The 14,733-nt window shown below is 48.7% G+C and overlaps 1 protein-coding gene across 6 annotated transcripts in view; it reads right to left on the bottom strand.

Annotated features, from left to right (window-relative positions):
* Window positions 1-3,700: 3,700 nt before the first annotated feature.
* The window catches only part of EEF1D (eukaryotic translation elongation factor 1 delta), a 36,469-nt gene continuing 25,436 nt past the window's right edge, over window positions 3,701-14,733 (bottom strand). For all 6 annotated transcript variants that reach the window (XM_084848574.1, XM_084848572.1, XM_084848569.1 and 3 more), the window contains 3 exons: window positions 10,127-10,396; window positions 4,955-5,149; window positions 3,701-3,792 (listed from right to left, as the gene is read on the bottom strand). In XM_084848574.1, coding sequence (XP_084704700.1) covers window positions 3,754-3,792; window positions 4,955-5,149; window positions 10,127-10,396 — 504 coding nt within the window. In that variant the 3' untranslated portion in view covers window positions 3,701-3,753. The remainder of the gene's footprint in view (window positions 3,793-4,954; window positions 5,150-10,126; window positions 10,397-14,733) is intronic.

Genomic DNA, 14,733 nt, shown 5'->3' on the forward strand with positions numbered 1-14,733 from the left:
CACCTGGAGATGCATGTGTTTAACTAAGGGGAGAGAACATAGCCAGTTTAACCTAAAGAATGTTACACACTAATTGCTCTTCTCACGTGTTACAGAAAGATGGAAGTTTGTGTTTCCCTCTGTTGTATCAGGCTCTCTTAACATTACAGCTTTCCCTTATGGTTGTTTTATGAGCAGGGCTATTCCCAGCTAAAGAACATGAAATCCATCTGGCATTAAAGACCCTTTGAGCACACCTGTTCAGCTGGATCCTATTGTTCCAACCATCCAGCAGCAGCAGCACAAAAGCAGTTCAGAAGCTTCCTAATAGCACTTCCTGAAGCACTGGTTGTGATTGCTTCCGTGATTCCAGACATCACTTGTCTATTCCTGCTAGATCGGACTCAGCAATCACAAGACACCACATCCGTCCGATACTGTACAGATGACCTGTTAAGAATTATGCTGTGGGCCACATTCTGAGTGAGACTTCTCTCCTTTTCCCTAATAAGCCACTACAGCACCTGGGTGGCTTAAGACAAACTGGCTCACTATGACATGAACTCTAGGGTGGAGTTATGGAGCACACAGCCCAAAACGGAAAACCACCACACAGTCCCAACCTTTGAGGGAATTTGTTCAGTACCCCTGAAGACACCAGCCTGGGGAGGAACATTTATAAACCATTATAAAAGTCCCCAATAGAACTGATATATGTTCTGTTGTGCCCACAGGAGCCTTTCTTACAGTCAAGGCCAGAAACATTGGAGCAAGGATAACTGTTTTGCCAGTTGGCCTCTGCACACCACCACATTGAAGTTGAAAGGAACACACCCAGGTGGGAGCGAAGTCAGGACTTCCAGCTGTAATTCAAGGGGTTTGACAAAAGTGGGGCACTAACCAGTAAAAAACACTAACCATAAAAGTGGGGCACTAACCAGCCAGCAGCATACACACTCCCCCATCGTTGGTGGCTCATAAGTAATGGAACAAACCAACATCATTTCAAACTTAAGGGTCGCCTTTAATACCTGGATGAAAATCCTTTGCAGTCAATGACTGCCTGAAGTCTGGAACCCATGGACGTGACCAAATGCTGAGTGTCCTCCCTCGAGATGCTTTGCCAGGCCTTCACTGCAGCAGCCTTCAGCTGCTGCTTGTTTGTGGGCCTTTCTGCCTTCAGTCTTGTCTTCAGGAAGTGAAAAGCATGCTCTATTGGGTTGAGATCAGGTGAGTGACTTGGCCATTGAAGAACATCCCACTTCTTTGCCTGGAGAAACTCTTGGGTAGCTTTTGCTATATGTTTTGGGTCATTATCCATCTGCAATATGAAGCAGCGTCCTATCAGCTTGGCAGCATTCACCTGAATCTGAGCAGGAAGTACAGCCCTATACACTTCAGAATTCATCCTGCTGCTTTTATCAGCAGTCAGGTCATCAATAAGCACCAGTGACCCGGTTCCATTGGCAGCCATACATGCCCATGCCATAACACTGCCTCCACCATGTTTGACAGATGATGTGGTATGCTTTGGATCATGAGCTGTTCCTTTCTTTCTCCATACTTTTCTCTTCCCATCATTCTGGTACAAGTTAATCTTGGTTTCATCAGTCCAAAGAATCTTATTCCAGAACTGGGCAGGCTTTTTTGGGTGTTTGCTGGCAAAGGCTAATCTGGCCTGTCTGTTCTTGAGCGTTACCAGTGGTTTGCACCTTGTTGTGAAGCCTCTGTATTTACATTCATAAAGCTGTCTCTTGACTGTAGATGTTGACAATGACATGCCTACCTCCGCAAGAGCGTTCTTGACCTGGCTAGATGTTGTGAAAGGGTTCCTCTTCACCATGAGCAGAATTCTGTGGTCATCCCCTTTAGTTGTCTTCCGTGGTCTGCCAGGCCTTTTGCTGTTGCTGAGCTTGCCAGTTAATTCCTTCTTTTCCAGGAGGTTCCAAACTGTTGTGTTGGCCACTCCCACTGTTTTTGCTATCTCTCTGATGGGTTTGTTTCCTCAGCTTAATGATGGCCTCCTTCACTCGCATGGACACCTCTTTGGACCTCATGTTGGGAATTCCAGTGAACAGCTACCAAATGCAAATGTAACACTCAGAACTACGTCCAGGCCTTTTATCTGCTTGATTGGTCATGGGGTGCCCAGGAAACAGGCCACACCTGGCCATGCCCCTGCTTGTCAGCCATTCGTTTCATTACTTATGAGCCCCCAATGGGGGTAGTGGTGTATGCCACTGGCTGTCCTTCCTGAATGGTTAGTGCCCCACTTTTGTCAAACCCCTTGAATTACAGCTGAAAGTCCTGACTTCACTCCCATCTGGGTGTGTTTCCTTTCAACTTCAGTGTGGTGGTGTACAGAGGCCAACTGCCAAAACAGTTATCCTTGTTCCAATATTTCTGGCCCTGACTGTACATTCCATCATTCAAGCCACCTCCATGGTCTCATTGTTACCTGGAATAGATATGAACATTTGCATACTGATCAAGACTGACTGAGGTTCAGCTCTCCAAACTGGTGGGAAAGCATGCCAGCTGCATTTAAGCACAGACCAGACTTCCCAGTTCTTCCCCAGGAAAGGAAGGAAATGATAGGCTAATGCACAGCAAGAACAGTGAAGTGTTAAAGGGTGACAAGGAGAAGGTGGAACTGCTCAACTCCTATTTTGCCTCCACCTTGTTCCAAAAGGGGAAATGCACTATCTTCATAAGTAGCATGACAAGTGTGGGGTCAGGACTGCAGTTCAAGATAAGGAGTTGGCCAGGAAACACCTAGCTACCTTAATGATCAGATGAATTTTGGCGTCTGTGAGTGCAGGGGGTACAATGCAGCAAGATTGTCTTTAACACCAATTCTGGCCTGCTTGCACTGGCTGCCTGTATGTTTCTGAGCCCAATTCAAGGTGCTGGTTTTGACCTATAAAGCCTTACATGGCTTGGGACCACAGTACTTGATGGAGCACCTGAACTGACCTGTACACTATGTTCAGCATCTAACACCCTCCTCCGGGTACCTCCTCCAAGGAAGGCTTGGAGGGTGGCAACAAGGAGAGGGCCTTCCCGGTGGTGGCCCCACATTTACAGAATGATCTCCCTGATGAAACCTTTGAAACTTTTTTTTTTTTTTTCTTCAGCTGAAGACCCCCAGAGCAGCTAACATAAAATGAATAACAAGACAGTCCCTGCTCACAGGCTCACAATCTAAAAGACATGACACAAGAGGAAAAAGGAAAACAAGTAAACACAGGCATGACGAGGGCCGCCTGGAACTAACATTGTTATCTTTTTGGCACCAGATTAAAACTGTCCTCTTCTCTCAGGTATTTGGCAGCATATAATGAGTTAATTAGCTCCTGGACTGTTTTTTGGTTGTTTATGTATTGTTTTTAATACATGCTGTCGCTGTGTATAATGTATTTTTAAATGGCTTTTAATTTCTGTGAACCGCCCAGAGAGCTTTGGCCATGGGGCAGTATAGAAATGCAAATAATAACAGAAACTGGACTAGTACAAGAAGTGCCACAGGACCAGGACCATTATCTCCAGGCAGGCAGTGAGCATTTACAATTGACCAAGTACAAGAGAGAGAGGTAGTGCCTGTGGAGTTGCGACTTCCTGTATAGGCAGAGCTGACCAAGCTTTTTCCCTCTGATCAACAACAACCTTAACCACAGAAGAGCAAGCACTCCGATTAAAGAAACAGGCCCTCACACAGCACTGCTCTCCAACTCTTGACCTTTTATTAGCTTTAGAAAGTGTAAAGGTTTGCTGTTAGATCTTGTTGAAAGCAGCTATGTCAACACTCTGCACCTGAAAGACAGAAAGGGAAATCAATAACGCAAGGAAGAGTTTTTGCATCATGGAGACTGCAGATCCTTACAAGCAGCTTTCTAAAATCCCAAGCCTGGCAAAATCAAAGCCCTGTTTTACAGACCTTCTGCAAAGAATGGACCCCACAACCTCATCCAGACATCATTCTGCAACCCTGAAGACTAACCCTCATAGTTGTTTAAAGAGGGAAGTTGGGATCTCTGTCAAAGGCCTGGAAGCCTAAAGGGACCCTTGAACAGCATTTGCAGTATAAGGGGGACACAGCCTGAATTACCTACACAGATTCTTGTCCTTCCCCTATGCGTAAAGGCCTCTGGGGTTACCCCCACCCGCAGCTTCCCCCATTTCTTCCAACTTTGGACTTTCTCAAAGCAATATGAATTCTTCAAACGATGAATGCTGATGTCAGGGGACACTGGTTTCTGTATAAAGCTGTTTACTAATTCAATTCATGAAAGATTACCATGCCTGAATACAATACTTAGCAGTAGCCATGGTTTAAGGTTGTTTGAAAATCCAGCTGTAGTATTTAAACCCTTGAGCGCAACTCTTGACTGGGAAAACACCACACCAGGGCCGAAACTCAACATATTGTTAAATGTTCAACGTATTCTCTGAGAGTGCTAGCAGTCTCAAGGCAAGTGTGCAAAGCCTGAGGCTGAGCTGAACGCTGTAATATTTTCAGCACAAAAAGAGACTTTCGGGTCGCACAAAGCGTTCTCCCTGAAAGCCTGCCTTTTTTGCACTATTTCACTGCTGATATAACCCCTGATCAAATGCAGCTTTGGCTGAGTACGAGAACTTGTTCCTGGCACCCAAAGCATTGCTGAATGCCAGCTGGAAGGGGGAAGCACCCAAGTGTGTGCGTGTGTGTGTGCGCATGTGCGTGGCTTCCCTCTGCAGCCCCCTTGCAACAACAAAAACAAGAAACCCCAAACAAAACCCACCAGAAAAGGTTCCCATAAAATAGAACTGGAAACATCCATGAAATTCCACCCCCCTCCCCAATTATCTAGCTCAGCCCTAGTAAGAACAGCATTTTTTTTTTTTTACTAGAGGCTTGAAAAACTAAATTTGATCAAAGTGATCCAGGCGCCTGTGCTAGAACTGTTCAGAGAATCAGTCCTTCCAGGGAACTTACATAATCCTCAAACTTGGTGATCTCTTCCTCCAGTATATCTGTCCCAACTTTGTCATCCTCCACCACACACTGAATTTGGAGTTTCTTGATGCCATACCCCACTGGGACCAATTTGGAGGCTCCCCAAACCAGACCATCCATCTGAATGTATCGGACACATTCCTCCATCTTGGCCATGTCTGTTTCATCATCCCACTGAAAAAGGGCAAGAGGAAAACAGGGTTAGCACCACTGGCAAAAAGTAAAAGGCAGAGACCAAGGGAGATCTAGCAAAAGGGAACAACAGAAAAACAAGGCTGCTCACAGGAATAAAGGACTTCCTGGAGATTAGCTGAAAACAAACCCACAACATTGAGAAACCAAATATGGTTGTTTCTCTCACAATGCTAGTTATCTAACCTACAATCTAGTTAACAATTTTATGAAATTTTAGATCTCCCACCTGTCTTCAAGCCAGCTGTAACCCCCCCACCAGATGTAACATCCCCCCACAACCTTTCTTTGAGCAGTGTGTTGTAAACAATTCAAATTGCACAATCTAGTGAGCAGCCCAATGCACATTCAGTGCTGAGGGCAAGAACATGCAAATTGCAATGACAGGGCACTGAGGATGCTTGGAAGAGTTCATTTGGGATGTTTGCAGCAAGAACTTTCAGACAATTGTCATCTTGGCATGTTGTGCAAAAGCAAGACATTTTGCTCCCTGGAGAGGCTACATAAGCTGGCTGGCTGAGGTGGCCTGGGAGAGCCAGGGCCTGCAGGAGAAGCCACCACCACCACCACTGGGGAAGAGGCGTGCTTGCTGCTGCTGGGCCTGCTGCCGCCGCCGCCGCCACCACCACCAGGCCTTCCCTGTGGACTCCTGCCTGGCATTTTTAAGGGGATTTTAATTGTTTTGTTTGTTTGTTTTATTTTGTTGGGGGAGATTTTGTTGTGTTTTTAGGGGTGGGTAGCCTGCCTGATAGGCGGGAGCGAGGGGGCATGTGTCCACCTGATGGAGGCAGTGGGGGGAGTGTTGGGGGCCAGAACATACTGAGGCTGGGCGGCAGGCGCTGGCGGAGCGCTAGGGGCAGGCCATGCCAGGTAAGGGGAACAAGGGAGAGATGTGTAGTATCTGTCCCCTGCTCCGGGCCTGTCCAGAACCAAAGGATGGCTGGGGGAGGCGTGACCCCATCTTCTGGCCTTCGTTTGCTGCTCTGCAATGCCAGGTCTGTTACCCAGAAAACCTCCCTCATCCATGACATGATCCTGGATGAGGGTGCAGACCTGGCATGTATTACGGAGACCTGGCTGGCCGAGGCTGCTGCTCCAACCCTTGCAGCCATGTGTCCAGCCGGATTTTCGTATGCACAGCAGCCGAGGGCTGGGGATCGGGGAGGGGGAGTGGCTGTTATCTATCGAGAGTCCTTGGTCTTCACCAGACCCCCTCTCCGGGAGACCAAGGTTGCTGAGTGCATGTACTGGAGGTTGGGCCCGAAGGGCAGTCTGGGGATTCTGCTCATGTACCGTCCACCCCGCTGCACGACTGACTCCCTGGCCGAGGTGCTTGAGGTGGTCTCTGATGTGCGTGTACAGTCCCCTATCTTACTGGTGTTGGGGGACTTCAACATACATTCGGAGGCCATCCTCACAGGAGCACCTCGGGACTTCATGGAGACCATGGCCTCCTGGGAGCTGCACCATATTCTAACTGGGCCCACCCATGTAGCCGGTCATGCACTAGACCTTGTGTTTGTTTCTGGAGAAGCGGGGAGTGATCTGGAAGTCGGTATATCCACCACCCTCCTGTCATGGTCAGATCACTATCTGGTGATGTTGGACTTCTCGGTTCCACAACCCCTCCGCAGGGGTGGAGGACCCATTAAAATGGTCCGCCCCAGGCGTCTTATGGATCCAAATGGATTCCTGAACGCGCTTGGGGATTCTCTGGGGCATGCCAACGGCCACTCGGTCGAGACCCTGGTGGGTGGCTGGAATGCCACAATCACTGGGGCATTAGATCGGGTGGCTCCGAAACGCCCTCTCCCCCTGAACAGGGCTCGGACTGCACCATGGTTCAATCCGCGGTTACGAGCTCTGAAACAGGAGGTGAGACGGCTAGAGCGCCGGTGGCGGAAGTCTCGCTCCAAAGACGATCAGACACGGGCTAGAGCTGTATCTTCAGCCTATCACGTGGCGGTGAAGGCAGCAAAAAAGGAATATTATGCTGCCTCCATCGCGTCTGCAGAGTGCTGTCCCAGGAGGCTGTTCCAAGTGGTCTGGAGCCTGGTCGGTCCTGTGGCTCCGGAACCACTGGAGCATTCTAAGGCCTCCTGTGAGGCTTTGGCAAGGCACTTTGCAGATAAAATTGATCAGATTAGGTGTGTTACTCTGCACACTGTGGATACAGTTAGTGAGCAAGAGGCGGCCTGTGGCAAACCGGTTTTGTGGGATCGGTTCCAGCTGCTTCCTCCTGATGAAGTGGACAAGGTGCTTTCATCTGTAAGGCCGACCACCTGCTTACTTGATCCTTGCCCATCTTGGCTCATTATGAGCTGCAGAGAGACTGGGTGAGGGGATCAAGGCAGTGGTGAACGCCTCCCTTGAGGAGGGAGTGATGCCATCAGCCCTCAAGGAGGCAGTGATAAGACCGCTCTTAAAGAAGCCCTCCTTGGATCCTCAAGTTCTGAACAACTTTCGCCCAGTCTCGAATCTGCCATTTTTGGGCAAGGTGATTGAGCGGGTGGTGGCGGTGCAGTTGAAGGCACACTTGGAAGAAACTGATTATCTAGACCCATTTCAGTCGGGCTTCAGGCCTGGGCATGGGACAGAAACAGCCTTGGTCGCCTTGGTGGATGATATGAGGAGGGCTCTGGATAGGGGTGAATGCTCCTTCCTTGTTCTCCTCGACCTCTCAGCGGCTTTTGATACCGTTGACCACGGTATCCTCCTGGACCACCTGGAGGGGTTGGGCACTGGAGATACTGTATTGCGGTGGTTCCGGTCCTTCCTCTCCGGCAGGTACCAGAGGGTAGCACTGGGAGAGGAGGTTTCGGACCTATGGCCACTTCCTTGTGGGGTGCCACAGGGTTCCATCCTCTCCCCGATGCTATTTAACATCTATGTGAAGCCGCTGGGGGCTATCATCAGGAGGTTTGGGGTGCAGTGTCATCAATATGCGGATGACACGCAGCTTTACCTCTCATTCAAATCTTCACCAAGGTTGGCCATAGAATCCCTGTCCAAATGTCTGGAGACGGTGAGTGGTTGGATGGGGAGGAATAAGCTGAAGCTGAACCCTGACAAGACCGAGGTACTTTTGGTGGGAGACAAGAGGAGGCTGGGGGATGTTGACCTGGTGTTGAATGGGGTACGGCTACCCTTGAAAGACCAGGTCTGCAGCCTGGGGGTCATTTTGGACTCCCAGCTGTCCATGGAGGCTCAGGTGTCAGCTGTGAGCCGGACAGCGCTGTATCAACTCCATCTGATACGGCGGCTGCGCCCCTTCCTTCCCGACCATCTGCTCCCATCGGTAGTACATGCCCTGGTCTCCTCTCGTTTAGACTACTGTAATGCACTCTACGTGGGGTTCCCCTTGAAGACGGTTCAGAAACTGCAGCTGGTACAGAACGCGGCGGCTCGCCTGATTAAAGGCAGCCGCCGGCGAGATCTCATCACTCCAGTGCTGAAGGAGTTGCACTGGTTACCAGTTGTTTTCCGGGCCAAATTCAAGGTGTTGGTTTTGACCTTTAAAACCCTATATGGTTCCGGCCCAGCCTATCTTAAGGAGCGCCTCCAGCAACACCAGACCGGCGGCTTAACAAGATCAGCCTCGGATGGCCTTCTCTCTGTCCCATCAGCCAGGACAGCTAGACTGGTGGGGATGAGGGAGAGGGCCTTTTCTGTGGTGGCCCCCACTCTGTGGAACTCCCTCCCTAGGGAACTCCGCCATGCCCCCTCTTTAATGAGCTTCCGTCGTGCATTAAAAACGTGGTTGTTCAGGCAGGCATTTGGGGTGGGTTAGGGTATTTAAAAAAAAATTTTATGGTAGAATTTTATTGTTTTAAATTGTTTTATGGTGTGTTGTACATTGCCCAGAGTGGCTGGGTGACCAGCCAGATGGGCGATTAATAAATTTAATAATAAATAAATAAAAAGAAATTGTCCTCCCAAGTTGGTACATTCTATGGTCCAGAATGCATCTTAGCCTTATGAAGGCACTCTAAAGCTAAAACAGAAGGAATGAATTCTAAGAATATTGGATGCTATTTTGATCCTGCCTTTCCTCCAAGGGCCTCAGGGCAGTGTACATGGTCTTTCCCCCCTCCTCTTATCCCTCCCCCACCTCCCCTGTGAGATGGGTTAGGCTAAAAGATGGTGACTTGTCCAAGGTTGCCCAATACATTTTGTGGCTGAGGACCAAAAGAGAACATGCTCCTAGATACCTTTTCAACTGGCAACACCTTTCCTGCAGATCACCTGACAGAATAGGTAGGTATATGGGAGCTGGGTTTTGTGACATTACAGCATCAGTGTCTTCTTTGTCTTGCAATCACGCATAGTGAAATGGTATTAAGAGCACACAGCCCTAGAAGTTACCATGCTTCTGATGTAGTAGGAGAACAGAATTGGAACACAGCTCTTGTTTGAACTGGAATACTGTGATAACCATAAAAGCATCAATTTATGCACAAAGTAACTGAGTTCTGTGAATATGTATGATGGAAGTTGGTAAGGGTATGCCATAACAGCCTAAGTTAGGCAATCAAGGGGAAAGCCAGTGAGCTGTGCTAGGCACTGAAGTCCCCCCAAGAGACTGCTGGAAATCCTACTCAGAGATCCCCACGAAGTACTGCCCAGCATTTCAAGTCAATCCTACATCGGCCTTGACAGCTATATATTTGTTTAGAAAGAAAAGAAGATCCAGCCATTGTGATACTGAATTCTGCACCTAGTATTAATTTCTGCAAACATGGAATCCAGACAGCCCCGCTGATACTGGTTTCAGTCAGTTGCCAATGGCCTATTTAAAAGGGGTGGGGGGAGAGGAGAGATGCAAAACAGGGATGGCATCTTCAAAATTTCAGACAAGGGGGGAGCACTGCCACTTCACACAAGATGTACTTGTATAGGCGAGAGAAACACCTGGAGTATCACCCCAACATTCCCCAGCGGGATAAGAGATGGGCTTACAGGCTTCACATCCAAGAGGATGGAGGACTTGGCAATCAGGCCCGGTTTCTTGGACTTCTTCTCTGCATACTGCTTCAGTCGTTCTTCCCGAACCCGGGCAGCTTCCTGGTCTTCCTCCTCCTCATCACTACCAAACAGGTCGATGTCATTGTCGTCATCCTCGCCTGCAGTGGCGGGGGATTCTGCTTTCTTTGAAGGCAAAGAAGGAGGCAGCTCCACTTTCCTTGATGAAATGGTCAGCGGCTCCACCTTCTTCATGGGGGTGACATGCTTCAGGGAGAAAATGAAACCATGAACCCTACTGTCGAGGGAAAGCAAAAGCAACTGCCAAAGGGAATCGAAAGCAATTCCTAGACGCAAAGGATCCCAAACACTGAGTTGAAGTGAAAGCATATGTTGTGTTTTCAGTACCACTGAGTAGCCAACACAAATCTAACCCATGGGACACAATCCACCACGAGAGGTTCTCCTGAGCAAGTTCCACTGAAATAAATGAGAGCTGCATAAGAGCATGGTTTAGCGTAACTGTGTGTGCATTATGTCAATTAATGTCCTCTTGTCCTATGTTCATGTTAGTGGTTAACCGAGTACCTAGGATTAAACAAATTCATGGAGGATAAAGCTGTCAATGGCTACTAGTCCTGATGGCTCTATGCTACCTCCAGTATCAGAGGCCTATGCCTATGTACACCAGTTGCTGGGGAACACAAGTGGTGGGGGGATGGGGAGGTACTGTTGCACTCACATCCTGCTTTTAGGTTTCCCATGGGCAGCTGGTTGGTCACTGTGTGAACAGAATGCTGGACACGATGGACCTTACCAAATTGCCAGCTCTAAAAATATAGGAGTAAGTCTGTTTTGCATTATCCAGCATCTACCCAACAAGGCAGCCCAATGTTAGTGGAGATGTCTTGCAATACAGCACCTTAGTGTTTCCTTAATGGATTTTCCCCTACACTTTCCTAATATTGTTTTCCTAGTAACCTACTCCTAGGAGATGATGGGATCTGATGCCGGAAGCAAGAACAGGATTCCAGTTTTAGAAGAACCTCTCTAGAACAAGCAGCTTCAAGACTCAAGTCTTCCCTAAATTACTCCCACTTATAGATTATGGTAATGGCTTTTAAATCAAGACAAATCGTCTGCTGAGAAATCCTAGGGTTCATTAAAGAGAAGGACAGTAATGGTAGATTACTCAGGGGATCGGGGAGGTGCCACTATAACTGTGGACACGGGCAGGGGGAGGCATGGCATTGGGGGATTAACAGGCCAGCTGAGGAGAAGAGGGGCTAGACACCTTACAGCTGTCCCCTCTTCTGGTTCTTCCCCCAACCTGATGGTTCCTGGCAGCCTTACCAGTTTGCCCTCAGGTCTGGTGCTGCTGCTGCTGAATGCCAGGTCGGCCCAAAATAAAATCTCCCTCATCCATGATTTGATTGTGGATGAGGGGGCTGACCTGGTATGTATTATTGAGACCTGGGTGGGGGAACTGGGAGGGGTCACTCTCTCCCAGCTGTGCCCCCCTGGGTACTCGGTGCAGCACCAACACTGACTTGAGGGTTGGGGAGGGGGGGTTGCCGTGGTCTATAGGAATTCAATCTCCCTCTCCAGGCTTCCTGCTCATTCGAGTGCAGATCTTGAGTGCTTGTACCTTGTGTTGTGTACCCAGGACAGATTAGGGATTCTGTTGGTGTACCACCCACCTCGCTGCCCATCAGACTCCCTGCCTGAGCTGACGGAGGTGGTCTCGGACTTGGTGTTGAGGACCCCTAGGATGATGGTCCTGGGGGATCTCAACTTCCATGCCGAGGCCACTGTATCTGGGGCGGCTCAGGACTTCATGGCCGCCATGACAACCATGGGGCTGTCCCAACATGTCATCGGCCCAATGCATATAAAGGGACACACGCTTGATCTGGTTTTCTCGACTGGGCAGGAGGATGGTGATCTGAAAGTGGAGGAATTAACATCTGTCCCTTTGTCATGGACAGATCACTTCCTGCTGAGATTTAGACTCCTGGCAGCCTTCCCCCTCTGCAAGGGTGGGGGACCTATTAAAATGGTCTGCCCCCGGAGATTAATGGATTCTGATGGATTCCAGAGGGCTCTGGGGGATTTTCCTGCTGGTATGGCTGGTGCTGTGACGAGTTTGCTGGTATGGCTCAGTGGCACGCTGTGACGAGTTTGCACAGCACTTTGAAGATAAAGTCGCTCAGATTCGTCATGAATTGGACACCACCATTAATGCAGTTCCATTGGTAGAGGCGTTCAGAGCACTGTCTGGTCCAGTTTTATTGGATGAGTTTCAGTTACTGAGGCCTGAGGATGTGGACAAGGTGCTTGGCCAAGACCAATCGACCACTTGTGTGCTTGACCCTTGCCCTTCATGGCTTATTATTGTAATATTATTACAATAATATTACTTATTATTACATTATTATTATCAAACAAGGAGGGGATGTCTGGCTGGGTCCAGGAGGTTGTAAATTCCTCCTTGAGAGAGGGAGTGGTGCCTGCCACTTTAAAAGAGGCAGTAATTAGACCACTCCTGAAAAAGCCTAAACTGGACCCAGAGGAAGTTAATAATTATAGGCCAGTGGCCAACATCCCCTTCCTGGGCAAGGTGCTTGAGCGGGTGGTTGTAGGACAGCTCCAGGCACTGTTGAATGAAACGGATTATCTAGATCCATTTCAATCGGGCTTCAGGCCTGGTTTTGGAACAGAAACTGCCTTGGTCAGCCTGTGGGATGACCTCTGCCAGGAGAGGGACAGGGGGAGTGCGACCCTGTTGTTTCTTCTGGACCTCTCAGCAACTTCCGATACCATCGACCATGGTATCCTTCTGGAAAGGTTGTCTGGGTTGGGAGTTGGAGGCACTGCATTACAGTGGTTCCGCTCCTACTTGGATGGCCAATTCCAGAAGGTGGTGCTGGGGGATTATTGCTCTGTGCCATGGCAATTGTGCCATGGGGTTCCACAGGGCTCTACTTTATCCCCTATGCTGTTTAACATCTACATGAAACCGCTGGGGGAGGTAATCTGGAGGTGTGGGCTGAGGTGCCATCAATATGCGGATGACACCCAGCTCTACCTCTCTTTCTCATCAAAACCAGGTGAGGCAGTGGCTGTTCTGAATCAGTGCCTGGGCACAGTAATGGACTGGATGAGGGCCAATAAACTGAAACTCAATCCAGACAAGACGGAGGTACTGTTACTGGGTGGTTCGTCTGCCCGGCTAGGTGATATTCCACCTGTTCTGGAGGGGGTTGCACTCCCCCAAAGGATCACGTTCGTAGTTTGGGGGTGCTTTTGGATCCAGAACTGTCACTTGAGGCACAGGTGAACTCAGTGGCATGGAGCACTTTTTATCAGCTTAGGCTGGTATACCAACTACGCCCTTATCTGGACAGAGATAGCCTAGCTACAGTTATCCATGCTCTGATAACTTCTCGTCTGGATTACTGCAATGCGTTATACATGGGGGTGCCTTTGAAAACGGTCCAGAAACTTCAGCTGGTCCAAAATAGGGCAGCAAGATTGTTAACAGGGACTGGCCTGCGAGCAGATATTACGCCAGTACTTTTTCAGCTGCACTGGCTGCCAGTCCATTTCCAGACCTGATTCAAAGTGCTGGTATTAACATTCAAAGCCCTTAACGGCTTGGGGCCAGGTTACCTGAAGGATTGCCTCCTCCCATATGTGCCTGCCCGGACCTTAAGATCATCGTCAGCGGCCCTTCGCCGTGAGCCCCTGCCAAAGGAAGTGAGGCGGGTGGCTACTAGGAGGAGGGCTTTTTCTGTTGTGGCACCCCAGTTCTGGAATGAGCTCCCTGGTGAGGTTCGCCTGGCACCTACATTGTACTCCTTTCGGTGCCAGGCGAAGACCTTTTTATTTTCCCAGGCATTTTAGCATTTTAGCTTTCTAAACTTTTAGCTTTGCTGTTTTAAATTTGTATTTTAAACTCCTGCACTGCTGCTAGGTTTTATTGTGGTTGTATTGTTATATTGTGGTTTTAATGTTCTATATATTTTAAATTGTTTTATTGTGTGCTGTTTGGTTTTAATTTTTGTGAACCGCCCAGAGAGCTTCGGCTATTGGGTGGTATAGAAATGAAATAAATAAAATAAAAATAAAAAATAGATACACTTCCCCAAGGACCACATATCCACCATTACAATCTTTCATTGCAATGTGAAGCTACAGGGAAATGTTCCAGGGTGCTGTATTGATCTGGGGTCCTAATTCTGTCAGGTCCCAGTCAAAATCAATTCTTTTAGATTACTAAGATGAAACAAAGCCACTTGTGCAAAAGGATGAATTTATAGACAGAAAATGGATGCAGAAAGAAAAATAAGAAGAGAAAGCTCACACCTCTCATCAGCCAACGAAGCTCACAGCTGAATGTCAATCTGGGTCCCCAAGACAGATGAGAAGTCATTCTTAGGGCCACAAGTTTCTACAGGCTGGTAGCACATGTATTCCCCGTTGGAGCGAGACCAAAGCACAAAGCCTGCGGGTTGGATTTTATAGATATCTCCCTAGTTCAGGAGTTGACAGGGAGAATGGGGGCTTTCCTTCCCACCAGAAGTGAAACTTATCTCCTAGGC

This window comes from Heloderma suspectum, chromosome 4 (genome assembly GCF_057233095.1).
Source record: "Heloderma suspectum isolate Gila_16-S chromosome 4, 16-S_ref, whole genome shotgun sequence".
Lineage (NCBI taxonomy): Eukaryota > Metazoa > Chordata > Lepidosauria > Squamata > Helodermatidae > Heloderma > Heloderma suspectum.